This window comes from Podarcis raffonei, chromosome 2 (assembly GCF_027172205.1).
Source record: "Podarcis raffonei isolate rPodRaf1 chromosome 2, rPodRaf1.pri, whole genome shotgun sequence".
Classification (NCBI taxonomy): domain Eukaryota; kingdom Metazoa; phylum Chordata; class Lepidosauria; order Squamata; family Lacertidae; genus Podarcis; species Podarcis raffonei.
In genome coordinates this window covers 127201074-127226511 of record NC_070603.1, presented here as the reverse complement: position 1 = coordinate 127226511, position 25438 = coordinate 127201074, and the positions used below count along the sequence as shown (strand labels likewise).

Here is a 25438-nt window from a genome sequence, read left to right as displayed (position 1 = left end):
GACCCACACTTTCACTGCCACCTCCAGGGAACAATGGCGGCCAGAACCCAGGGCTCCTTGGCACCATTCAAGGTGTTGCTTTTGACCTGCTTTTTAGAATCACGGAGCTGGAAGGGACTCCAAGGGTCATCTAGTCCAACTGCCTGCAAGGCAAAAAGCCTCTCCTGGGGAGGCACCTTCCTCAACTGTGTCCGCCTTTGGATGGTGAAAGTGAGCCGCCCCCAGCAAGAGAAGCCCTCCAGGGACAGAGGCGGCCAGGGAGCAGTCAAGGGGCGACTGGTTTCTTCTGCCTGTATTTCCCTCTAGAACCTGCCGGCGACATCTGAAAAGGCCGAATGCCGGAAGATACAGGGCAGATGTGTGTAAACCATGGGACTGGCTCCCACAAGAGACTGGGATGGCCACCAATTAGGCAAATTAACGGAGGATCGGGGCCACCCCCCCAATGGCTCATTTCTCCGTCTGTGGCCAGGAGCTCTGGGTCTGAAGGGTAGCTTCTAGCTGGGGAGAGGGTTGCGGCAGTCTGGCGCTGCTCTGGGGCTCCTTCCCTTTGGGGCACGTGCGTCGCCGCAATGCGAGCAGGATGCTGACCCAGAGGAGCCACTGGCCTGATCCGGCTGCAGGGCTCCTCTGTGCCTCTGAAGCTTTGGCATTCCTCAAAAAGACGCCCCCTGCTGGAAGGGGCTCCTTCGTGGTTGTTGCGTTATATTGTTGGGAATCTTCTCCTTGGGTCTGAACCTCATTTCGTGGGAGAGGGTCCTCTCCCGTGGTTTTTGTGTCCTTGCATTTTTCACTTCTCTCTCTCTCTTTATGTAATAAATTAAGCTAAACTTTCAAAAGAAAAGGGGAAAAAGACCTGTCCAGCCTCTTCCTGCCCCGTCTCCAGGATCTCTGCTCCCTACCAATCTCCACTCCACAACTTTAATAGCACAAACAGCTTTGGGGCTGCCTGTACAGGGAAGTTTCCAACGTGTAATGTTTGGTTCTGCTTTCATCTCTCTTGGAAGCCGCCCAGAGTGGATGGGGCAACCCAGCCAGATGAGCGGGGTATACAGAATAAAATAATAAACATAGTTAGTATTATTTCTACATCCAGTCTGTTTCCCCCTCTGCAGTTCTGGGAAGCTTTGGAAGTTAGCATAGTATCACAGAGTCAGAAGGGACCATCAGGGTCATGCAGCCCAGCCCAGCCCAAGAATCCTTTTTTGACCAACATGGGACTCGAACCCATGATCCCGAGAGCAAGAATCTCCTGCTCTACTGACTGAGTTATCCCAGCTTATGAACGGGGTGGGGGTGGGGGTGAGAAGCCACCCTAGACAAAGTCAAGGCCATTGGGTCTGGCAAACCCAGGGCTGCTGACACTGGCTGGCAGCAGCTCTGCTGGATTTTGGACCTGGGGCCTGGAGATGCTGGGGACTGAGCGTCTGCTGCCACACTACAGTCCTGCGGTTCCCACTGAGGTGGCACCTCTCCTTCCTGTCCTTCTGCACACAGCTGTGGGGCATGTGGGGCACCTGCAGCCTGCCGGCTCTTCTGGGAAAAGGGCCCTGGAGACCCCCTGAAATGTTGTGATTCCCTGGCTGCCTGCTGCCCTCTCTGCAGCCCCAAGTGCCAGACCCCTGGGCCGGCAGCAGGAGGGCCAGGAGGAACCCGAGGGGCTCCTCTTCCCACCACCATCCCTTCCCCAGCCAAAGCACTCCTGCCCAGGGCCTCTCAGAAGCAGCTTCCAGAAAGGCTAGGCAGCTCATTATTACATGGGGAAATCAAAGGACCAGGGCTGGACAGGACCCTCAAGGCTCTTCTAGTCCAGCCCTCTGAAATGCAGGAATCAAAAACAGCACAGGGAGCTCTGGCCAGAGTCCGGGGGGAAGACCACGTCAGGCTGTGGAAAGGAGGGAGCAGTGCCACGCAAGCGCCACTGGCACAGCCCCCCAGCCCCGCCCCACCAACTGAGGGCAGACAGCGGGGGAGGGTTGCAGCCAGGGGCCCCAGGAATCTGAGACAGATGCGCTTTGGGGCATAGCAAGGTGAGGGGCACAGGGCCGTGGTGCAGGCCGACAACCAAAATGGATGTGACAGAGGAAGAGGAAGAGCAGGGCGAGGCCACAATGGAGCCTCCACGTCCAGAGCCAGTCCACCAGAAGACCAGGGAGGGCAGCAGCCGGGGAGGCCTCTCTCGGCCCCCCATCTCCCCCCTGGAGCCGTTGGAGGGGCTGAACGAGAGCAGCTTCCCGCGTCCTCATCCAGCAGCCAGTTTGTGTGAATGGTGAGATTTTAATGTCGATTTTAAAATTGTGCATTGACTTGGGTTTTAAATGGTGTCCAGACAGAGGCAGAGAAGTGGCGGGTGCGCAGACTCCCCCCCCCCAAAAGAAGGTGGGGCAAGAAGAGCAGGCCTGTACGAGGCCCCACAGCTTACATGCCTGGGGGGGAGCAGCCAGGTGCCAGTTGACTGTCCAGGAAGGGGAGAGCCCTCTTGACGGAGCCCCCCCTCCCCAGCACCTGGGGCTTAGCCCTTCGCTCCCTGCCTTTCATGCCAGCCTGATCCCCAAAGTGGCGGGGCTGGCGAAGGGGGGTCTTTGGGCGTGTCTATGCCATCACCCCCCAGCACAGGATGAGGTGCCCTGCCCACCACATGTACTCTGGCTCCCTGACCCCCAAACCCGCCTCTGTGCCCCCAAGAGGGTCCACAGGGATTCCCATCCCTCCATCCATCTCTGGGTGGGCCTCTCGCCCCTGCTTCTACTTGTAGGTCCAGCAAGCAGTGGCCCATCCCTGCCCCTTGCAGATCTCCTTGTGCTTGAGGAAGCAGCTCTGGACGCGGAACTTGCGCCCGCAGTCCTCGCAGGCGTACAGGTTGCCGTCGTGCGTCTTCATGTGCTCGGTCAGGTGGTGCTTGAGCTTGAACTTCTTGTTGCATACGGAGCAGCCAAAGGGGCGCAGGCTGAAAGTCAGCATGATGTGGCGGTCCCGCTTGGGCTTGACCGCAAAGCGCTTCCCGCACAGGCAGCCAAACTTCTTGCCGTCGGGCGCAGACATCAGCTTGACAGGCGCGTGAACCACCTGCCCGTGCACAGCGTGCGCCAGGATCTCGTTCCCGTGGAGGTCCACGGGCTTCCACGAGCTCTCGGGGAAGGCCACCGAGTCCGCCTTTGCCGAGAAGCCGCCACCGGGGCCGCTGGACGAGGATGCCGCCGGGGCGCCAGGGAGCAGGTAGCTGACCTCGCCGCTCTCCTGGATCTCGGCCGGGCACAGCCCCGACACGGCCAGCGGCCTGCCCAGAGACTTGAAGAAGCCAGCCTCCGACAGGCACGAGCTGCTGCCGGCCCCGCCCAGCACCGAGGCCGAGGCGGCCGCCTCCTCGGCGTCAAAGCGCTCCTGCTTGATGTAGAAGACCTTGGGGGCCTCGTGCGCCGAGGCAAAGGGCGGCTCCTTGGCTCGGCTCTCCTCGGCCTTTGCCGGCCCGTCGGTGGAGCCGCTGCAGATCTGCGCCTGCTGCTCCTCCTCCTCCTCGTCCTCATCCTCCTCCTCGTCAGGCGGGACGCGGATCTTCAGGACCTCGCCGTCGGGGCAGGTGCGCCGCCGCCACCCAGGAGCCTCGGCTTCGGCCTCGTCCCTGGAGCCAAAGTAGTTGCTGCTGCTGGGCGACTGGCTCTCGCTGGCGCGGCTGGACCAAGGCCGGCAGGTGCCGCCCTCCAGCTCCTTGAGGATGCCCGAGCACTGGTCCACCACCTGCCACATCTGGAGCCCACTGGCCACCAGGAGGTGGCTGGGCAGGGCCTCCAGGAGCAGCTTGAGGCGCCCCGAGTAGATGAGCTGCAGGAGGTTCTCGAAGGCGTCCGGCTCGATGACGCCGGGCAGCACGATGCAGTTGGTGTCGTGCAGGAGCAGCTTGTCATGGAAGTAGGGCGAGGAGGCGGCCAGGACGCTCTTGTGCGCCTGGAAGACGCGGCCCTGGACGTGGATGGCGATGTCGCAGAACTTGCCCTCCAGGCGGTGCTTGTTGAGCGACTCCAGCAGGACGGCGGCATAGTGAGGGAACTCAATCTGCACGCTGCGCGTCTCGGGCTCCATGGCCACGGGGAAACGGGCGCCGCTGCAAGGAGGAGAGAGAGGGTGAGGGGCCAAGGGGGCAGGAGAGGGCACAGGGGGCTCCGCAGGCCAGGCAGCTGCCTACCGGGGGGAAGGGAACCCAAGGGTCATCTAGCTGAACCCCCTGAAATTGCAGATTTGTCCAATCTGCAACCCAGAGATTAGGGGCCACAAGAGGCTTGCTTTATGAACTGTATTGCAGGGGGCTGGGTTCCTTTCCAAACCTTTCTATCTCCTCTGCTGCTGCCTTCTCTCAAAAGCCTGGGCAGCCGCCCACCTAGGATTCCTGATGATACGAGGTGTTGGGATAAAAAACCATAAAACAACATTGTGATGCCCCCGTTTGGGAACGCTCCCTTCTTTAGGTGGCCACAGGCAGCCACAAGTTTGGTCAGGAGTTCCCTGTTTGATCATATTTCTCTTTCGGAGGCTTCTGGCTGGACAAATTTTGGAACCTCGAGTCTGTTTCATTTTCTAGTGCTGATTTGTGGGTTCATTTGTCTCTTTTACAGCACTGCTGCTGATATTTCACGGTGCTCCTAATTGTGTTCTGTGATTTGCAACCATGTGATTTGTTTATTTCTGTTAAAGTAAGCTGCTTTGAGCTTTCAAGAAACAAAAAATGGCATATAGGCACATTCAATAATTTACACACAGAGAGAGGAATAGGTAGGGACCTTGAGGGTCATCTTTTAAAATGTTTTACTGTAAGCCGCCCAGAGTGGCTGGGGCAACCATGTCAGATGGGAGGCACATAAGTAATAAAATTGTTACTATCTTGTCCAGCCCCCTAGATAACCTTCAGGGTCCCTTCTGACCCTCCATTTCTACGTTCCTCAGCTGCAGCTGCCTGGCCTCAGGTGAAGCTCCAGGATCTCTCCAGCCACTGAAGCAGGAAGGGGCAGGAGGAGAACCACCCAGACTGAGTCCAGAATAGAATAAGGGGAGGGGTCTTCTTTTGCTGTTTACTTATTTACTTGTTTTCATCTTGTATATTATTATGTGAACCACCCGGAGATCTTACAACAAAGGGCAGTATATACATCTAAATAATAATTCATTTATTAATGTATTTATTCTAATTCAGGAGTGTACGCACGACAATGGAGGCGTTCGACAACCGAGGTGCCACTGTAATAATATTAATAATAAAAGCACCTTGCCTATCAGAGACGGAGGCGCCTTTGGGGCTGTTGTGTCTCTGTTCGCGGAGTCTTTGCTTCTCTCTTCTCGCCCCATATTTCAAGGGGAATCTCTGCGACTTAATGTGCCTATATGCTCCCCCCCCTCCTTTTTTGCATTTCCACTATTTACTGTTACCGTGAAATTGGGCAGCGCATAGACCTTCAGCCAGCAGGCGACTTCGGAGGCAATTATGCGGGTTCACATCTGCGCAGGTGGGGGGCAGTCTCCCCCCCATACAGTCCTCCCTCCAGTCCGGAGGGGGCCATTCTCTTTATTGATTGGCTGCGCGCCCCGCCCCCCGCCCGCAGCGCCCTGGGCTCAGCGGCCGGCACTCTGCGCGTGCTCAGGGGCGCCCTCGCTCCGGCCCCTCCCCTGGGAGGACGACGCGGCGCGCCAAGGGGCGGGGCCAGAGGCTCCCGAGGCTCCTCCCCCCGCCGCCTCCCCGCCGCCGCCTCACCTCGGCCGCCGCCGCCTTCCCTTCCTTCCGCCTTCCTTCCTTCCTTCCGCCCGACGGAAGCGGCTGAGCCGGAGCGAGAGACGCCCCGCCCTCGGGCCTCCTCCGCGCCCAATCGGAAGCTGCGAGGGCGCTGGCTCGGATTGGCGCCCGGCTCGGCCGCCCCGCCCCCTTCAGGCAGTTTAGCCAACCGGGGAGGTGGGCGAGTCCCGCCCCTTGTACTGTCGGCCCGCCTCTCCCGTCGGCCGGAAGAACAGGACCCGGATGCGGATCTGGCTGCGCTCTTCGACTTAGGCGGGAGCTGCTTTGATGAGTTCGTCCTTCAATTAGGCAAACCAGCAGCGCAGAGGCGGGACCGGGAGAAGGCGCTGCGCCTTCCCATTGGACGCGGCTCCTGGGAGGGAGGGACGGGCAGGAGGCGGCGGCCCTTCCTGGTCGCCTGCGCAGCTTTCTAGTCCTCAGCGAGAGCGAAGGAGGTTGGCTGCGGGGAGGGGGCTCCCGGAGCGAGTCAAAGGAGATTAGGACTCTTAGGACTATCTGCTAGTAGTTGTTGTCTATCCAAACATCACAGGGGCGATTTGAGAGCAAAAGCAAAACACAAAAGAAAATCTGTTGCAAGCTTTGTAAAGGTAAAGGGACCCCTGACCATTAGGCCCAGTCGTGGCTGACTCTGGGGTTGCGGCGCTCATCTCGCTTTAAAGGCCGAGGGAGCCGGCGTACAGCTTCCGGGTCATGTGGCCAGCAGGACTAAGCCGCTTCTGGCAAACCAGAGCAGCGCATGGAAATGCTGTTTACCTTCCCGCTGGAGCGGTACCTATTTATCTACTTGCACTTTGACGTGCTTTCGAACTGCTAGGTTGGCAGGAGCAGGGACCGAGCAACGGGAGCTCACCCCGTCGCACCGCCGACGTTCTGATCGGCAAGCTCTAGCGCCCTCCGTGTCTGTGACCTGCAAAACTGCCATTTATATAAAGCTGAACACCCCCAAAACATTGCAAAAGGCAGCATGCAAGCCACACACAGAGCGGGAAACACTTTGCTTGCTTGTGTCTGTTGCATATAAGCTCAACAAGCTCTAGCTTTGGACCCCACTCTCTTGGGGGGCCCCAAAAAAATTAAAGGGAAAAAAGTGATGTACATTTCCAAAATACAATATAAAAAATAAAATAAAACCTACATACAGCAAGTTTTTGTGTTGTGTTGGCTCCTATTTTGTTATGTGCAAATGGCTTTAGATACCTCTTGGTCCATAAATTACCATATACCATATATTCAACAACAAAAAGCAACAATTTGTTATTGACATTGTTGTTGTTTAGTCGTGTCCGACTCTTTGTGACCCCCTGGACCAGAGCATGCCAGGCACTCCTGTCTTCCACTGCCTCCCGCAGTTTGGTCAGGCTCATGTTTGTAGCCTCAAGAACACTGTCCAACCATCTTGTCCTCTCTCGTCCCCTTCTCCTTGTGCCCTCCATCTTTCCCAACATCAGGGTCTTTCCCAGGGAGTCTTCTCATGAGGAGGCCAAAGTATTGGAGCCTCAACGATCTGTCCTTCCAGTGAGCACCCAGGGCTGATTTCCTTAAGAATGGATGCGTTTGATCTTCTTGCAGTCCATGGGACTCTCAAGAGTCTCCTCCAGCACCATAATTCAAAAGCATCAATTCTTTGGCGATCAGCCTTCTTGATGGTCCAGCTCTCACTTCCATACATCACTACCGGGAAAACCATGGCTTTAACTATACGGACCTTTGTTGGCAAGGTGATGTCTCTGCTTTTTAAGATGCTGTCTAGGTTTGCCATCGCCTTTCTCCCAAGGAGCAGGCGTCTTTTAATTTCGTGACTGCTGTCACCATCTGCAGTGATCATGGAACCCAAAAAAGTAAAATCTCTCACTACCTCGGTCACACCTCCATTTCTTCCCCTTCTATTTGCCAGGAGGTGATGGGGCCAGTTATTGACATAGGATGGACATATTGTTATTGAAATTATGGGGGGGCACATCTTTAAAGTTGTTAAATGTTACAAATATTATGCCTGGATGTATTCTTTCAACTTGACAGTTTAGGTAAGTTACCTAACTTTAAAAAATCATAAAATCAACTCCTTTGCCATTTTCCTCCATTCCAACACTATTTTGCCCTTGGAAAAGGGACTCCAGGAAGTGCCCAGAGGTGACAATTGCTGAGCTGATTGTTGACCCCAGTCTACTCCTCCCCTTTGGTGACATGTCAGTGATGTAGCAATGACGCTGTGTAAACTGTATTCTGAGATACGGTGAGAAAGTTTTAAAAGTCGTCACCCCATCCTCGGGGTTCAAAATTCCTCTTTGAACCTGTTGCGCAATTAACTTTGGTCTACAGCTCTTTGCTCCGGTTGGTGGCTGGACTCCTTCCTTTATTCTGCAGGGACCCGTGGGCTCTGCCCGACCAGCTGGGGGACTGAGCAGCCTGGCACTTAGATTTTTCCCTAACAGTATGTTGTTTGTTACTATGGTGTGTATTTTTGCTCGGATGAACCCCCCAACTCGCAAACAAGCCTTGACACAACCAGCATGTTTTTCTCCTCTGAAACACAGCTAATTTTTTATCTCTTCGTACATAAGAACATCATAGCCTGTTCAGGAGTCTTTGGCGAGGTGCTGTGGCAGCTTTTGGCAGGAAGGAGTTCAACAGGAGTAGCCCGTCTTTCCTGGTGGGTCATTTCTGCATGTTTTGTAGCAGGAACCCCCCCCCCCAATCATTCTATTTGTACAAACTTCACACACACACACACACACTCACACACTACATACGCCACATTTCTGTTATAAATTCATAGAAAATCAACCATACATCGGATTTGCACTGTTCCATTTTATTTTACTCCATATGACAAGAACTATCAAAGGGGGGTGGCTTGGTCCTGGTCAGCCATAATCCCTTCACCATCCCAGCACATCCACAGGAGCCCTGCCCAGTTGCTATGCCAACCCTGATGATCCCAGACAGAAGACAATCAAGATCACAAAGAAGTTGCATATGGGAGTGGATTCAGCATGGACTGAAACAAAGGACAATGATCAGATCTTCCCTCTGGGGGCAGGAAACTGCAAACTCCCCTTTGTCTCCTGGAAGTGACTCATGGGGAGGGGGGAAAGGAGGAACTAGCCAGGTGACAAGACACTCAGGTTACCACCAACTCCTCCCTCAACCCCTCCTTTCTGTAATGTATGCATGATGTTTCTGGGGGTGGGCTTGACCTAGAGGAGGGGAATTTCAAAAAGTTTTTATAAGACCTTGCACACTATTTTTCTGGGTCTTTCCTCTCTCTTGCAAGTGAGGGGAACACCCTGTTGCAACAGTTCAATAAAGTCCAAGCCTACAGGCTGCTGTTTTGCTCCAAGTTATCCTGGTTGGTGTCTTTACTTTTTGTCCAAGGGAGCCCTCGGATTTTTCCGGTTACAGTTTTGGCCTTGCTAGCAAAGCCACATCATGCAAGAGTTGGTTGCTGAGAGCCGTGGAAGCCTCCTCGGACCACAAGCGTCTTACGGTTACCTACAAGGCTCCCAATGCTATCATGGCTGCAGCTTTCCTGCTGCAGCCACAGTTAAAGTCCTCCCGTTGCCACAGGATCCTTTCCAGAAGGGCCAAACTCAGGCTCAAGCCACCTATTTCCCTTACCCCTGATTAGAAGAAGAGGAAGAAGAGGAGGAGTTTGGATTTGATATCCCGCTTTATCATTATCCGAAGGAGTCTCAAAGCGGCTCACATTCTCCTTTCCCTTCCTCCCCCACAACAAACACTCTGTGAGGTGAGTGGGGCTGAGAGACTTCAGAGAAGGGTGACTGGCCCAAGGTCACCCAGCAGCTGCATGTAGAGGAGCGGAGACGCGAACCCGGTTCCCCAGATTACGAATCCACCGCTCTGAACCACTACACCACACAGGCCACTGCACTGCTGCCAACGAAAGGGAGGAGGCGCCCTGAAGTGGAGCCTGTGCACGCAGCTCACCGGAGGAAGACAGCAGAAAACGCCAAATTCAGCAGTGGAAGAAGAAAATTTCAGAATATAAATTCAGAAATATAAACATTTATTACAAAAAAAGTATCAAGACTTTAAAAGACAAAAGAGTAAGAATGGGGGTCGCTATCCGAGAAGCAGAAAGACCAGCCACCTCCGCCGCCCTCACTTCCGATTTGACGCTGTGCCAATGACACATTCATTGACCTGCAAGGCAAGACCAGACAGATTTTGGGGGACAGAAACTGGTCCCCACAGCTGCTGCTGCTGCCGCCACCTCCTCCATCCAGCTATGGTCAGGATGCACCTTCAGCAGAGGAGATTCTGCAAGCAGCCCAGAGAAAGGGACCTCCCCTCCTCCCAGCCGTAAGCTGCAGCCACTTACCTTTCTGGCAAAGCGAAGGGAATTGAGGGACTCGGCAAAGTTCTCCTCCGAGGGCGAGATGTTAACGAACATCAGCCTGGGGGGAAAGGCAGGAGGAGACGGTGAGGAGAAACAGAGGGTGCCTCAAGGGGCATGCATGGCACCCCTGTCAGAGACTTCTGGGGTGAACACGGTCATCTAGCCCAATCCCCTGCGTTGCTGGCAGCACAGCGCAGACCAGGCATCAAAGGGAGGGGGAGCCACCAACTCCCTCCTGGCCGACTCACATCTTGGAATTGCCGCCTAAGGAGTTCTGGAGGAGGTAGGTCAGCTTGCTGTTCCGGTAGGGCACATGGGCCTCCTGCAAGGGGGCAAGGGAAGCGGACAAGAATGGGTGCCGGAAGGGGAAATGTTTGGGGGCCCCTCCTCCCCACTTAGGGCAGGCCGGTTCCGCCAGCATCGTGAGGCTGTCCCCTTCCTGATCGAACTGTAGAGTTGGAAGGAATCAGCTCTAGAGCCCAGACAGGTGGGCAGCCCACACGCGAGACAGCGGTGGACGCCACATCCTCACCCTCGCAGAAGACCAGTGCTCTGCAGGAGGCGGGCTGTGAAGGGCTGCCCCATGGCTGGCCGGGACTCTCCCGCCTACCTTGTTGCTCAGGGCGGTGATGACCAGGCCCAGGTTGGAGAGGCTGCTGTTGATGGCCTGGGTCTCCTTGAGGCGGTCGCCTGTGGAGAGGGACTTGTCCAGGCGCTCGCTGCCAGCCAGGTCCACCAAGCTCAGCACGGCTGCCGGGGGGACAAAGGAGGGGTGAGGGTGGAGGGAGAAGGGTGGGCGCCCCCATCTCCCACTGAGGGGCGCTGGGGACCAGGGACAGAGTGCCTGGCCTAGAAGAGGGGGAGGAAGGGAGCGCCTGAGCCTCTGGGCCAAGGCAGGGACAGAGGCCTCCGGCGAAGGGATCGTGGGGCCGGCTACACTCACAGGAGGTGTGCAGTTCCCGGTTGGCATTGTGGCCCTCGATGCGCAGCTGGAAGAGGCTGTGGCTGCGGGAGGAGCGCTCGTTGAGATTGGTCTTGGCCACCGAGCGGTTGGCTTTGGCCCTCTGGAGCAGCTTCAGCACCTGAAGGGGCAAGCAGGGGGCAGGAAGCGGAGAATGGCAGTCGGAAGGGACCCCTGAGATCCTCTGGCCCTAGCCAGCCCCCGGCAAACAGTGTGAAGAGGCTAGCCGGGCACATTTTCCACCTGGCTATTGGCTACTTGCGACCAAACTAAGATGCCCAGGCGCCAGATGGCGTTGGACATCACCACCTGGAGGTGCAAGCCTGGGAATCCTTGGAGCGAGACTGTTTCCACACACTAGTACCTCATCCTATAGAATTCTATCCGTTACATTTTAGCTGCACAATCAGAACGAGTATCAGGAATCAAAATGGTTTCTCTCAGCAGCCTGAGCAGGAGCAGTGAACAATGTCAGTTCATTGTTCTCACTTGACTTCACTCCCCCGCCCCCACTGCCCCACTCTCAGTTGTGAAGAATATTCTTATATTGCGAATGCACCGTTAAGAAAAAGAAGTTGGAATAGGCCAAGATATGTGGACTGCCCCAATCCCAGCTCAAGGTGGTCATCTGAACTAACCAGATGTTTAACTGAGAATCAGTCAGTCAGTCCATCATTTGAAAAATAAGACTTTAGAACCGCCTGGCCCCAAAATGGCAACTAGACATTCCATTTGGGTGAGTTTAACCTTGGTTTAAGGAGCCGCTTTGTGCCTAGCTTCTATATTGGAGTTTCTACCATTGCCTGCCTTCATACAACAGCGGGAGACAGAAGCCTCTCAGAGAATTGCAAAGTTGGAGGGGAGCCCCCAGGGTCCTCTAGCCCAACCCCATAGTCCTCACTCTGCTCCTCCCCTCAGAGGCTTTGGATGCAGACACACTCTGGCTGCCTTGTCCCCAGACCAAGGCCCTAAAATGGGTCACAATGGGGCTGGTTCTCTGGCTTCTGCCTCTCCTCCACCCCTTGCAAGCAGCCTGGTGGCCAGACACAGTGCAGAGAGCGGAAGAATAGTAGTGTTGGAAGGGGACCCCAAGGGTCATCTACCCAACCTCCTGAACCGCAGGAACCCCCCTGGAAAATCCCAGACAGCTGCCCCCCCCCGCGGTACCTCATGCTCCGAAGCAACGGGGACGTAGCAGAGGTTGGGGACGTGCAGTTCCTCCGTGCACTGGCTCACTCGCCGGATCTCCAGCTCGGAGCCCCGCTCAGGGCGCAAGACCAGCAGGTCCCGCAGAGACTCATTGTAGATCTCCAGGAAGTTGGCAGTGAAATGGTACTGGGAGGAGACAGGCAGAGGGGCAGGATCATACCAGGGAAGGCGGCTGGGGTGGCGCGTGCCCAGCCTGCACATCACTCCCGGCTCAGACTCAGGGACTAACTGGCATGCCCATTCCAAGATGGCCTGCAGAGGAGGCTTCCAGAGGTGAGGCCTAGGAGTTCAGACAGGCCCGGGGCGGGTGAGGGTGGAAGAGGCAGCCCCCTCCCCGAGTGCTCAGAGGGCTTGGGAGAACCTCTCTCACCAGTGCCCTCTCTGGCAGCTCCCATGCCCAGTGTGAAACCACCCTGGGAATTACAGCATGGCGAGTGAATGCAGCGGGTGTCTCCTGCGGCTTCCTCACCCCTCCACCCCCTTTGGACACCTGCAACCGCTTTCCCTCTCTGCCCCCACCTTCCAGCCTTTGGCCTCCATCTCCCGGGCTTTCCTGAAGATCTGCTGCACTGCGCGGGGGATCATGCCGGCCGTGGAAGGGTCCTGGCAGTCGGGGCCCTCCATGGTGTATGTCTTGCCGCTCCCCGTCTGCCCGTAGGCAAAGATGCAGACGTGGTAGCCGTCCAAGGCTGACTGCGGGGAGGAAGGGAAGCCGTCATGCTGGCGTCCACCAGACCATACCTGCTCCCGGAGGGGGACAGCCACTCTATATGAAATTTCCAGACCATCCTTCAGCCAAGGCTCACAGGACAAACCAGCAGGGTAATCATCATCATGATCATAACACAGTGGCACCTTGGTTGTCAAACTGAGTCCGTTCAAAAACTAAGGCTGCCAAAGAATGTTTGGAAATTGGAACACTTACTTCCAGGCTTTCAGCGTTCAGGAGCCAAACTGTACGAGTACCAAGGCGTTTGAGGGCCAAGATAAGACTGTACCATACTCAACACAATAACAAACTAGAGGAACTGGGCCGCTTCCCCCCTTAATGTATTTATTTAATATATTTATTTAATTTATTTATGTGCTGCTCTTCATTAAAAGATCTCAGGGTGGTTCACAGAATAAAATGCTTTTTCTTACCTGCACAAGCAGAGAGATCTCCTCAAAGACCTCCTCCTGGGAGCTGGACGGAGGGAAGACCTGGTCAAAGTTGAATTCATAGACAATGTCCTCTTTTCGCTCCCGGCCAACGTGGGACTGGCAGAGAATCAAAGAATTGCAGAGTTGGAGGGACCCACGAGGTTCATCTAGTCCACCCCCCCAAGCAAGACTTGAACCCACAACTCTAAGATTATGAGCCTCATGCTCTACCGACTAAGCGGCGACAGAGGCCGCGTTCCCCCTTGGCTAGCTCTCCCGGGGCCAGTGGCGTAGCGTGGGGGGTGCAGGGGGGGCTGGCCGCACCGGGCGCAACATCTGGGGTTAGGGCAAATCCACGGGTTAGGGGGCGCAAATCCACGGGTTAGGGGGCGCAAATTACTTGCCTTGCCCCGGGTGTTGACAACCCACGCTACGCCACTGCCCGGGGCCACAATGCTCTCTCTCACACACACATCCTTCAGCTGGCATTGGGTCTGTTGGCCTTGGGCCGGCCATCAACATTTGGGTTTCTCCTGCTCCTGCACCACCCTGCTATAAAAGGTCATTGCAGGAACAACACTGGCTTATTTGCAGCAGGTTGAGACTTCCTGACGTCCCCTGGCAACTGTGACAGCCCAATATGCCGCCGAGACTTCGACAACCACCTTGTCCCCACCCCACCCCCAGACTGACCTCCTCCGCCTTGGATAAGACAAGGCTCTTGCTGTCGTCTGGCGGGAAGCGCAGGTGGCTCATCCCCGGCTTCTGGGCCTCCTTCTCGCTGCTCAGCAGGGGGCGCACGCGGCAGAAGACACGGATGTTGCCCTGGAGGGAGCGGGGACTCGTCAGCACCCAGCCCCACAAAGGGACCCCCAGCGCCAGCCCCATCACCACCGCCAGCCCACCTTCAGCTCCTGGACGGCGTTGTGCAGGGAGCGCCGCTCCATCTCCGACTCGTGCAGCTTCTGCTCCAGCTGGGCCTTGCGTGCTGCCAGCGCCTCATTCTCCTGCGCCCGCTGGGCCAGGCTCTCCTGCGCCAGGCGCAGTTCTGCCTGCGTCAGAGAAACCCCAGGGGCAGTGAGGGATGGGCCACCTCAAACCCAGAGCCGCCCACCCGCCCTCTCAGCCAGGCAGCAGATTAGGAGCACCACAGGCTCGTTCAGGGAGGAGGAGGCAAACACAGGCTTCCTCAGCTGGGAAAGGAAAAGCACCAGCAGGAATTTTTTTAAAGGTATCTAGCTCCCTCTTCTGGGGCTGAGGACCCACCCCTTAACTTTGATATTGATTCTGGCATTGTGGAATCAGTCCACCCCGCTGCAATGCAGGAGTCCCAAGCAGATGTTGGCTAGTCCCAAGGATTCCTCACCTCACCTTGGGATTCCCAGCACCTCATGAGGCCGACAGTCTCTCCGTTAAAGGGTGGGTGGAAGGGTCCCCAGCCCCCCCTCACCTCTCTGGCCTCCAGCTGGGCAGCCAAATCCTCCTTGGCCTCCCTGGCCTTGCGACCAGCGCTTTCCAGCTCCCGGATCGTCTGGCTCTGGCTCTTAATGGTCTCCTGCAGCTGCTGCTCCTGCTCCACCAGCTGCTCCACCCTCTGCAGGCTCTCTGTGGCCTGCGCTTGGCAGGTCTGCAGCTCCAAGGCCAAGGCACTGCAAAGAGAGGGCAGGGCAGAGGTCAGATCCTGCAGCAGGAGTAGCAGAAGGAGCCCGCCATGCCCTTCTCAGGCTGCTGCTCGCTCACCTGTTCTGCCCCTCCAGCTGCTGGTTGCGGGCCGTCGCCTGCTTCAGCTCCCCCTCCAGCTGGTTCAGCCGCTGCCTCAGGGCCTCATTCTCCCCGGCTAGCCCCTGGGCCTTCTCCTTGTAGATCCCCACTTTGGCCCGCAAGTCGCTCACTTGCCCCTTCAAGTCCCAGGGGGCCCGCTTCTTCTCACCCCCGCCAGCAGCAGCAGGAGCAGCGGCTGCCAAGAGGAGAGGGATAGAGAGAGGACAGTGTGACGGTCCCGGTGGCGGCTCAAGGGTGGCACAGGAGGGGGGGCACCTCCCTCCCTTCTCTAGGTAGGCCTTACCTGGCTTAGGGGCTGCCGCAGCCACCGTCCGACGGGATCCTGCTGGGAAAGAAGGAATGAGACATGAAGCAGTGAAAGGATTCCCAAGGGGACCCTGTCTCCTCTCCATTGCTTCATGAAATATCTCCAAACAATAATAATACTTCAAAACATAAAATCAGCAAGGAACTCAAGACAGATTAAAGCAACATATGTGAGGGTTCCATTCCACGGATTGCGCCTAAAGTCAAAATCGCATATAGCTGAAATATGCTGGGTTTAATGGTGGGCAGGATTGCCAGAGCATTTTTCCCAGCCCCTCTCCAAACTTTCCTACACTGTTTCCTACACTGAATGCACACAAGTTAAAGGGGCACCAGATGCAGGGTTACGGGGCACCCACATTCTACACGTCTGAATCAGCTTGCCAAAACTAAAATGGCTTCAGCAGTTCCCAAAAAGAGTCCAGCAAAGATAGCTGCCTGGTGTTGTAAGAACATAACTGGATCAGGCCCAAGGGGCCTGTCTAGTCCAGCATCCTGTTCTCACAGTGGCCAAACAGTTTCCTGTGGGAAACCAGAGAGCAGGATTCAAGCCCAAGAGCCCCTCCCCCTTTGTGGCTTCGAGCAACAGGTATCCAGAAGCATTTCTGCCTCCAACCATACAAGCAGAGCACAGACATCACGGCTAGTAGCTATGGATTGCCCTCTTGGACGTGCATCTGTTTAATCCTCTTGTAAAGCCATCCAAGTTAGTAGCTATCACTACCTCCTGTGGGAGGAAGTTCCATAGGTTAGCTATGCAATGCCATTGTTTTTTTTATACAGTGGTGGCTTGGTTCTCGAACTTCATCCGTTCCAGGAGTCCAAGACTCCAGAAACTATTCGCAAACCAAGGGACGGCTTCCGATTGGCTGCAAGAGAATCCTGCACTCATTTGGAAGCTGTGCCGGATGCTCAGCTTCTAAAAAACGTTCGCAAACTGGAACGCTGACTTCCAGGTTTCCGGCGTGTGTGAGCCAATTTGTTCAACAACTAAGCCGTTCGAGAAGCAAGGTACCACTGTAATGGAAATCAATATAACAATATTCATAATATTTTTGGAAAATAAGTTGATGGGTGCTGCTCCTCTAAATGATCAATTCCTTACAGGTATGATAGGGCACCCTTAACAGGGACACTTCTGCAGCCCGCTGCCTACCTGTGATGGACGGCCCTGCCACACCCGCAGTCCCCCGTGTCCGAGTGCTCGAGCGCCGGCGCCCCCCTGCCAAGAAAGCTGTGTTACAGCAAAGTCCAGAAGGGCTCCCCAGGTTCTGCCCCGCCCCCCGATCAGAGCTTACCAGCCTGGCGGTGGCTTCGGAGCCCAGGGGCCGCTGGCGGAGGCTTCGGAAAGCAGGGGGCTGCTGTCACAGGTCCTCCCCGCTTGGTAGGGTCCAGGGGACCCCGAGCCCGTTTCTGTGAGGAAGGAAAGGGCAACTGTTATAATAATAATAATAATTTATTATTTGTACCCCGCCCATCTGGCTGGGTTTCCCCAGCCACTCTGAGCGGCTTCCAACAAAGATGAAAGATACACTAAAATGTCACATATTAAAAACTTCCCTGAACAGGGCTGCCTTCAGATGTCTTCTGAATGTCAGGTAGATGTTTATCGCTTTGACATCTGATGGGAGGGTGTTCCACAGGGCGGGCGCCACTACCGAGAAGGCCCTCTGCCTGGTTCCCTGTAACTTGGCCTCTCGCAGTGAGGGAACCGCCAGAAGGCCCTCGGAGCTGGACCTCCGTGTCCGGGCAGAACGATGGGGGAGGAGACGCTCCTTCAGATATACTGGACCGAGGCCGTTTAGGGCTTTCAAGGTCAGCACCAACACTTTGAATTGTGCTCGGAAACATACTGGGAGCCAATGTAGGTCTTTCAAGACGGGTGTTATATGGTCTCGGCGGCCGCTCCCAGTCACCAGTCTAGGTGCCGCATTCTGGATTAGTTGTAGTTTCCGGGTCACCTTCAAAGGTAGCCCCACGTAGAGCGCATTGCAGTAGTCCAGGGCCAGGCTGGATGACCTGCAGGGGTCCCTGACCACCTCACTGATTCTATTCAATGTCCCTCTCAGCCCCATTCATACACCCCATGCTGAAGAAGGGAGGGGCTTGAGAACTCACCCGGTCCACCTTGGGGGGCTCATTCTCATCGCTGGCCGGGCGCTTGAGGCGCAGCCCAGACACAGGGAGCCGGGAGGGGCCTTTTGGCAGCAGGAAACTTTTTTCCTCAGAGTTCATCTTCTGCTCCCTGAGTGGTAGCTGAGGTGGGGTGCAAGAGAGAGAGAAACGGAGGGTCGTTGAGTTGGAAGGGGCCCCCACTCCCTGCAATGCAAGAATCACAAAAGCAGGGGGGAGGCGGGCGAGAGAAAGAAGCCCCCAGACCCCCGGAAGTGACTCACGGGAGGTGGACCATCCATCAGCTCCAGGCAAGGCCTTCTGGGAGAAGCAAGACACCTTCAGCCGCCAGGACGCCGGAGGGAGAGCAAAGAAATGAAGCCGAGCCTGCAAGGTCAAAGGAGGCCCAGCTAGTCCCGTATCCTGCTCCCAAATGCCCCCCAGCACCAAGGCATCGAGATAGGCTGCCTCTGGGCCTGGAGGCTCTACAGGGGCAGCAAACCTTTTCAGCAGGGGGCCGCTCCACTGTCCCGCAGACCCTGTGGGGGGCCGGACTATACGGGGCGGGGGGGGAGAACGAATTCCTCTGCCCCACAAAGAACCCAGAGGTGCATTTTCAACCAAATGACACATTCTACGCATGTCAAAACAGGCTGATTGCCGGATTGGGAAGGCGATTGGGCCGGATCCGGCCCCCGGGCCTTAGGCTGCCTCCCGCTGCTGGGGCTGGGCAGAGACGGAAGCGCCCCGCGCGCTGGTCCCTCCCGCCTGAGGAAGGGGCCCCTCTGCCCGCGCCCAGAGGCCTCACCGGCGCGGCGCTCGACGCCCCTGCTGCTCCTCCTCGCCGTCCTTTTCCCTCTCCGACCCAACCGCCGTCGGATTCAAACGGGCAGCTCCCGTCCTCCCCCGCGGCGCCGCCCGGCAGCCAATGGCGAGGCGGCGAGAGGAGGAGACCAATCCGCGCCGCCCGTCACGCGGGCCGGACCCGCCCTCTTCGTATTACGCCAACGACCAGGCCGCGTCGCCGCATAACCTCGCGCCGGCTCCGCCCCTAAGTCCCCCCTTGGCGCGCGGCCCGAGCGGAGGAGGCACTGCGCACGCGCGCCGCCAACGGAGGAGCCCGAGACCGCCTCCGCCGGAAGGAGCGTCGGCGGGAGGGCGAGCGTGAGTGCGCGCGCGCGTGCCGCAGACCGGCCACGCCCCTCCATGGCAACGGCCGCGGCGCGCAGGAAGCGGGCTGGCGGGGGCGGGGCCTGCGCCGCGGGGGAGGGGCCTGTGGAGGGGCGGGGCCAGGGAGATCTATGGGGAGAGAGATCAATGTATAGAGAGAGAGACACAAACAAACAGGAGGGGCCCCCCCAGGGGAGCCCGCGGAGCGCGCCTTAGCAACAGGCAGCTATTCCACAGGTGCAGCCGCCTGCGCGAGAGGCAGCAGCTTCCCCAGTTGAACACCCGCCTGCCCCTCTGCGCAGGTGGGGCGGGGCCTGGAGGGGAGGGACCCCCAATCTCAAAATGACCCCGAGTGACCCTGGCCCCCTTTTCTCTCCCCCCCAACTCTGCTGGGGGTCAGGCCCCCACCAAGGGGGTTCGGAGCCTGAGGCAGGTGGGGGTACACAGGGCCCCGGGCCAGCTCCCCTCTTCCATTCCAGGGAGGGGGGCCCCGCTGCAGCAGGGCGATCCCCTTGGAGGGGGGCCGGGGGGCCTGGCATTGGGGGGCCCCCAGGCGCTGCCACGGGCCCAACTGGGAGCTGGGGGCGGGGGAGACGCGGGCCGCCCCCTCCCCGCGTCCCCCTGCCGGCGGGGGCGTGCCGGGTCCGGGTGGGGGCGCTGGGGGGGCTCGGCCGCCCGGCCCTCGGCATCCCCCCTCGCGGCCCCCCGCTCCGGCTGCTGCGTCACTGGCGCTCCGCGGGAGGATGGAGCCGCAGAGGGTCCCGCTCCGCCGCCCCTGAGACCCCCGGCCCGCCGGGGAGGGACCCCCACCCCCCGCGGGTAAGGGGCGGGGGCCGCCGAGGGGGCGCGGGCGAGAGGGACCCCGAGAGCGGAGCCGGCAAGGGGCGCCCCCCGCCCCTCCCCCGCAGGAGACCCCCGCACGCCCAGGTGGGGGCAGGACTCCGGGGTCCTCTGCGGGCGGAGCCTGACCCCCGTCTCTCCCCCCCCCCGCTGCAGGTGGGGCGCAATGTGATGGCGAGTGAGCCTCCCGCCACCCCCGCCTCGGCCCGGCTGACCCGGACGAGCGCCCGCCTGACCTCGGGGCCCTGGAAGCGGCCGGCGGCCGGCAGCGGAGGGGCGCCCCCCTCGCCCTGCTCCCCGCCGGCGCCCGGGGGACCCAGCGCAGCCCCTCCCGGCTGGCCCCGCTTCTGGGAGGGCCAGGATGTCCTGGCGCGCTGGACCGACGGCCTCCTCTACCTGGGCACCATCAAGAAGGTCAGTGGCTGCCCCTCCCCTCGGGGGTCAGGGGGGTCGTCCCCTCCCCCGCTGGGGTCTCTGCTCACCCCCCCTCCCCCCCCCCCGGCAGGTGGACCCCCTCCGGCAGGTGTGCCTGGTGCAGTTTGAGGACGACTCCCAGTTCCTTGTGCTCTGGAAGGACATCAACCCAGGTCAGTGGGAGATGCCCCCCACCCCCTGGCTAACACCCCCCCCCCGCCACCCTGGGCCTCCTCTTTGGGGTCCCCCACAGTCTCCACTCCCTGCAGGCCTGGCTCCCCACCCCGTCTTGTTCTGTAGGGATGACCCCAGTGCAGAGTTCACCTGTGGAACTCCTTCCCACTGCCCAGATAGCAGTGGCTCCTACCAGGATGGTTCTGAATGCCGGTTCCTGGAAGCCGCTGGGGGGGGAGGGGGGGCGTTCCCTGGCTGCCCGAGGCTGGATCAGAGGAGAACCCCCTTTGGCCCCATCCAGCAGACACGTATTTCCCTATGGAGCCTCCAACTCCAGAGGCAGTCTATCTTGCTTCCGAGGCTCTTGGGGAGGAACCCAGCTGCCCTTGGGGGGGACTGGCCCCTCACGCCCCCCCCCCCGCCTTTTCTCCTAGCGGCTGTGCCAGGGGAGGAGCAGTCCTGCTGCGTGTGCCACTCGGAGGCCGTGAGCCCAGACAACCGGCTGGTGCGGTGCGAGAAATGCAGCCACGGTAAGTCCGCCAAAGGAGCCCCACAAGCTGCCCCTGGTGCCCCGTCCCCCTCCCCCGTTGCCCCACTGATGACCCTCCTTCATCTCCCCCCCCCCCCCGCAGCCTACCACCAGGAATGCCACCTGCCCCGGGTGCTGAGCGATGGGGCCTGGACGTGCCGGCAGTGTGTCTTTGCTGTGGCCACCAAGGTAAGAGTGGTCTCCTCTGCCCCACAGCTGGAAGGGACCCCCAGAGGTCCTCTGTCCCAGCCCCACGGCTCTCCCTCGGTAGCGAGAGCCTGCATGGGGTGGGGTCCCCCTTCCGCACCCCATGCACTGACTCTGCCCCACGGCTTTCCTCCTTCCGCAGCGGGGCGGCGCCCTCAAGAAGGGGCCCTACGCCAAGGCCATGCTGGGCATGAAGCTGGTGCTGCCCTACCAGCTGAAGGCCCTGGAGTGGGACGCCGAGCACCTCGCCAACCGCCAACAGTGCTACTGCTACTGTGGGGGCCCCGGAGAGTGAGTCTGCGTCCCCCCCGGCAGGGGGGTGGCGGACGAGGGGGGCTTGCGGGGAGGAGGGAGGGCGCCTCTGGAACCGGGCGCCCGCGTGTCCCTCTGCGGAGGGGGCTGTGTGCTGGGGGGCGCTCAGCTGACCGGCCCCCTCTCTTCCTCTGCCTCAGGTGGAACCTGAAGATGCTGCAGTGCCGCTCCTGCGCCCAGTGGTTCCACGAGGCCTGCACCCAGTGCCTGAGCAAGCCGCTGCTCTACGGGGACAGGTGAGGGGCAGCCCTGGGCAGGGGGAGGGTGGGGGTCAGAGGGCAAGGGCATCTTCTGACTGACCCCCCGGCTCCACCCGGCAGGTTCTACGTCTTTGAGTGCTGCGTCTGCACGGGAGGCCCAGAGAGCGTCCGGCGTCTCCCCCTGAGATGGTGAGGGGGCGCTTTGGGGCGGCATAAGCACAAGAAAGCAATGCAGCGGCCTGGCCCCGGGGAGGCCTGCCTGGCCCCAGCCCAGACTCGGTCACGGGATCGAGCCCCCGTGGGGCAGGAGGTCCCTGCATCTTGGGGGGTTGGACTAGATGACCCTCGGGGTCCCTGCCAACTGTGATTCCATATAAAAGCAGTTTAAAGTGAGCCAAAGGAAGGTGGGTCCTTAAAAAAAAAAACAACCCACATCTTGAGTGTATCCTGATCCACTTGGGCCCTTTAATTAATAGCTTCCTGCTTATCACTTGATTTCCAAATACACCACTTGGGATAATTGGGACAGGCTTGGTAACTCAGAATAAGTCCATCCGAATTAAGCAGCTGATCTAGAAAGCAAAGAGAGAGCAGAACGGGGAAGGAGGTTTTGGCACCAGAGCGAAGGAAGCCGCCACCTCAAGGGCCAGGAGGCACCGGGAGGGCGTGGGGGGCCGGGAGGGTGGGGGGCTGCGCTGGCTGCGCTGAGGGATTCCCGCCTCCCCCCCCCCGCAGGGTGGACGTGGCCCACCTGATCCTCTACCACCTCAGCATCTGCTGCAAGAAGAAGTACTTTGACTTTGAGCGCGAGATCCTGCCCTTCGCCAGCGAGAACTGGGACAGCCTCCTGCTGGGCGAGGTGAGAGGCCGTGGGAGAGGGATCCTGGGGGCGGGAGGAGAAGAGCGGGGGGGGGGACAAGACTCTGAATCTCAGGCTTGTGGGTTCGAGTCCCATGCGGGGCAATACATTCTTGAATTGCAGGGGATGGGACCCGGTAAAAGTCTAGGATCCCTTTAATGTTGGGGATTGGCAGTGTGGGCCAGGAGGCAGGATCCGCCCCCCATGAAGGGGGAGCCTCAGGGTGGGGCACCCTGGCCTGCGGGTGGCGGGGGTCTGACGCTGCCCCTTTCCCCACAGCTCTCGGACACCCCGAAGGGAGAGCGCTACAGCCAGCTGCTGAACGCCCTGACGGGACACAAGGACAGGTGAGGGGGTGGCAGGCCTGGCGTGGGCCGTGGGACCCCGGGGGGGGGCTGCTGGTGCCGGGTTCAAGAGCCGCCCCATCACAGCCGCCTCCTCTGCAGGTTCATCTCCGGGAAGGAGATCAAGAAGCGCAAGGGCCTCTTTGGGCTGCACTGCCGCGTCCCCCCACCCGCCCCCCAGGGGGCCGACGGCTCCGGGGATGCGCCCAGGACCCCCTTCATCGCGGGCAGCAGGTGAGCCGGGGGTCTCCCCCACCCCAAGGGGGCGGGAAAGGGGGCAGCGGCCTCCCCCCGCCTTTGCTCCTCCGGCACCCCCCTCCGTGCCGTGCAGATAAGGAGGGTCTCTTACAGCTTCCTTTCAGGGCAGGGCAGGCGTGGGAAGGGGCCGGAGCGCCCGAGGGCCGGGCGGCGGGGGCAGCCGCGGCAGCAGCCACAGCGCCGGCGCAAGGGGCAGCCGCCGGCCCCGAGTGGCAGCGGGGGGCAGTGGGCACAGCAGCAGCAGGAGGAGCAGCAGCAGCAGCAGCGGAGCACCCGGGAGAGGGAGCGCCTGGAGAGGGCCCTCACTCAGGTAGGCCGGGGGCCAGGAAGGGCGGGGTGGGGGGCCGGGGGGCCCGTGCTGCGTTCCTCTCAAGAGCCCCCCTCCCCTCTCTCCGCCCCCAGGAGGTGGTGCAGCACCCAGTCAGCGCTAACCAGAGCTACGGCGGCTACGGCGGCACTTCCAGCTCCTACAACTTCCGCCGCACCGACGCCCGCTGCCAGGAGAGGTGAGGGGGCAAGCAAGGCAGCCCCACGGCGGGGGGGGGAGGCGTTCCGTGCCCCACGCTGACGGCCTGCCTCTCTCTCCCCCATCCTCCAGCGCCCCGATCCGGATGTTCGCCTCCTTCCATCCCTCGGCCAACACTGCAGGGACCTTGAGGTGAGGAGGACGGAGGGAGGGAGGGAGGGGTGCACCCCACCTTCCCCGGGGGGCTTCACTGGCCCCACCACCACCACTCTAGGGGAAGCCCGGTCCAGCACAGCCCCCTGCCCCCGCCAGCCCAAAACCCCCAGCCTGTGGGGTGAGCGGCCTCATGAATGGCTGTTTGACCCTGGATTGGATGGGAGGGAACGCCAAGGATCATCCGGTCCACCCCCTTGCCATCAGACAAGGTGCCCCCTCTGAGACACCGACCTCTGCCAGGTCAGGGCGGCCCCTGTGAGCCCCACCCTCCTCCAGCTAGAGCACTGGACTAGGACCTGGGAGAGACCAGGGTTCAGCCATGCAGCGGACCAGCTACCATTCCTCAGTCTAGCCTACCTCACAGGGACGTTGTGAGGAGGCACCGGGAGGAGAGAGGGGGTGCCTCTCCTTCCCCAGAGATTGGACGGCTGTCTATGCGGGACCCTCAAGCTCCTGTTTCCTGCACTGCATACGCTGCTGGGAGTTGTAGCGCTGGGCGTCCAGGCCAAGCGGGGGGCAAGCTGAGGTTCGGGGTGACTTTGGCTGCAGCAAGTGACCCCCCTTTCCTTCTGCAGCACCAGCAGCGGAGCCCCCCTCGACCCCGGTGACGCCGCCCCTGCAGAGCGGGGCAGCCCAGAGCGATCTCCGGCGGATGACGGCCCCGCCCCCCGGACACTCCTGCGCCGCCACTCCGCGCCGCCGGCCCCCAAGCGGCCCCCGCAGGCTGCCCCGGCCCCCTCGGCCCTCTGCGTGGCTCCCGGCGGCCCCACCAGCTCGGGCTACTTTGGACCCATGGGGCGGCTGGCAAGGGGGGAGGCGGTGCGCATCCTGGCTCGCCGCGTCACCACCGAGGGCACCGTGCAGTACCTGGTGGAGTGGGAGGGGGGCAGCATGTTTTAGGGGCCCCAAAGCGGGACCCAGTGGGGCCCCCAATGTGCCTGGCCAAGGAGAGAGCAACAAGTGCAATTCTAGGGGGCAGGCCATGGGGCGGCTCCCCCTACCCGCTTGAGGAATGTGGACTGTGCAGTTTCTTGCTTTTGGGGGGGCAGGAGACCCCCAAGTTTCTTCTATTTGCTGCTGCCGCTGCTCCCCCCCCCATATCGTCGTCTTGGACCCCAAAAAGAGTTTGAGTCCTGCTTATTTTTTTACTGTTTGTTGGTTAAAGGTATTATTTAAAGAGGCCTGAGTGGGAGAGAGAGAGAGAGAGCGCCCCCCCTCGGCTGCCCCCCAAACACACACAGCCCCCCTTGCGCCTGTAGTACTGCCTCTGCTGCTGCTAGACTGACTGTTGTACAAAACACTTCCGAATAAAAGAGCTTCTGGGCAAGACTTTGCCGCCTGCAGCTGCTTCCTGGGGCCCAAGACCCCCCCCAAAAAAATCCCCACCTAAAAGCATCAGAAGCACCTGCCGGATCAGGCCCGTCCAGCCCAGCCTCCTGGCCAAAAACCCCAAGGGCTTGAGATAGACTGCTGCTGGGCCTGGAGGCTCCACAGGCAGGACTGCTGGGGTGGCTGGGTCAGGAGAGGGCGAGGCTCTGAATCTCAGGGTTGCGGGTTCGAGCCCCGCGTTGGGCATTGCAGGGGTTGGGCTAGATGACCCCCAGGGTCCCTGCCAGCTCTGCCAGCCCACGCTTCTATGATCCGGGCACAAGAAGAACTTGCTCCTCCTGGGTTTTCCAGCAACTGGCGATTGGAAGAATTGGCTGCCGCCGACCGGGGAGGCGGAGCGTGCCCGCCATCACAGGCTCCAGCAGGAGGGAGTTCCGCAGGTTAACTCTGGTGCTTGAGGAAGGGCTGCCT

The 25438-nt window shown here is 59.6% G+C and overlaps 3 protein-coding genes across 11 annotated transcripts; 1 reads left to right on the top strand and 2 right to left on the bottom strand.

Moving 5' to 3' along the window:
- Nucleotides 1-786: 786 nt before the first annotated feature.
- On the bottom strand, nt 787-5837 carry ZBTB9 (zinc finger and BTB domain containing 9). Of its 2 annotated transcripts, none has more exons than XM_053380140.1 (2): nt 5738-5837; nt 787-4099 (listed from the first exon to the last, which is right to left on the bottom strand). In XM_053380140.1, the coding sequence occupies exon 2, from the start codon at nt 4075-4077 to the stop codon at nt 2746-2748; it is 1332 nt and encodes a 443-aa protein (XP_053236115.1). In that variant the 5' UTR covers nt 4078-4099; nt 5738-5837; the 3' UTR covers nt 787-2745. The 2 variants fall into 2 exon arrangements, with proteins under 2 accessions (XP_053236115.1, XP_053236116.1); XM_053380141.1 differs by lacking the exon at nt 5738-5837 and adding an exon at nt 4320-4495.
- A 3945-nt stretch (nt 5838-9782) lies between these two features.
- On the bottom strand, nt 9783-18618 carry KIFC1 (kinesin family member C1). Of its 5 annotated transcripts, none has more exons than XM_053380089.1 (18): nt 18458-18581; nt 17934-18036; nt 17656-17793; nt 16836-16950; nt 16694-16759; nt 15515-15556; nt 15190-15406; nt 14900-15098; nt 14355-14501; nt 14143-14274; nt 13450-13566; nt 12826-12999; nt 12265-12432; nt 11080-11218; nt 10747-10886; nt 10385-10458; nt 10119-10194; nt 9783-9940 (listed from the first exon to the last, which is right to left on the bottom strand). In XM_053380089.1, exons 2-18 carry the CDS (start codon nt 17949-17951, stop codon nt 9899-9901), a joined length of 2004 nt encoding a protein of 667 aa, XP_053236064.1. In that variant the 5' UTR covers nt 17952-18036; nt 18458-18581; the 3' UTR covers nt 9783-9898. The 5 variants fall into 5 exon arrangements, with proteins under 5 accessions (XP_053236064.1, XP_053236065.1, XP_053236068.1 ...); XM_053380090.1 differs by having other exon boundaries at nt 15515-15553; XM_053380093.1 differs by lacking the exon at nt 17934-18036 and having other exon boundaries at nt 18458-18618.
- A 335-nt stretch (nt 18619-18953) lies between these two features.
- Nucleotides 18954-24967, top strand: PHF1 (PHD finger protein 1). 4 transcript variants are annotated; one of them, XM_053380096.1, is made up of 15 exons: nt 18954-19056; nt 19816-20073; nt 20165-20246; nt 20682-20777; nt 20880-20965; nt 21126-21274; nt 21436-21531; nt 21616-21684; nt 22231-22354; nt 22634-22701; nt 22801-22932; nt 23050-23266; nt 23359-23462; nt 23555-23614; nt 24214-24967. In XM_053380096.1, exons 2-15 carry the CDS (start codon nt 19831-19833, stop codon nt 24536-24538), a joined length of 1851 nt encoding a protein of 616 aa, XP_053236071.1. In that variant the 5' UTR covers nt 18954-19056; nt 19816-19830; the 3' UTR covers nt 24539-24967. The 4 variants fall into 4 exon arrangements, with proteins under 4 accessions (XP_053236071.1, XP_053236074.1, XP_053236075.1 ...); XM_053380097.1 differs by lacking the exon at nt 18954-19056 and adding an exon at nt 19079-19121; XM_053380099.1 differs by lacking the exon at nt 21436-21531.
- The last annotated feature ends 471 nt before the right edge of the window (nt 24968-25438 follow it).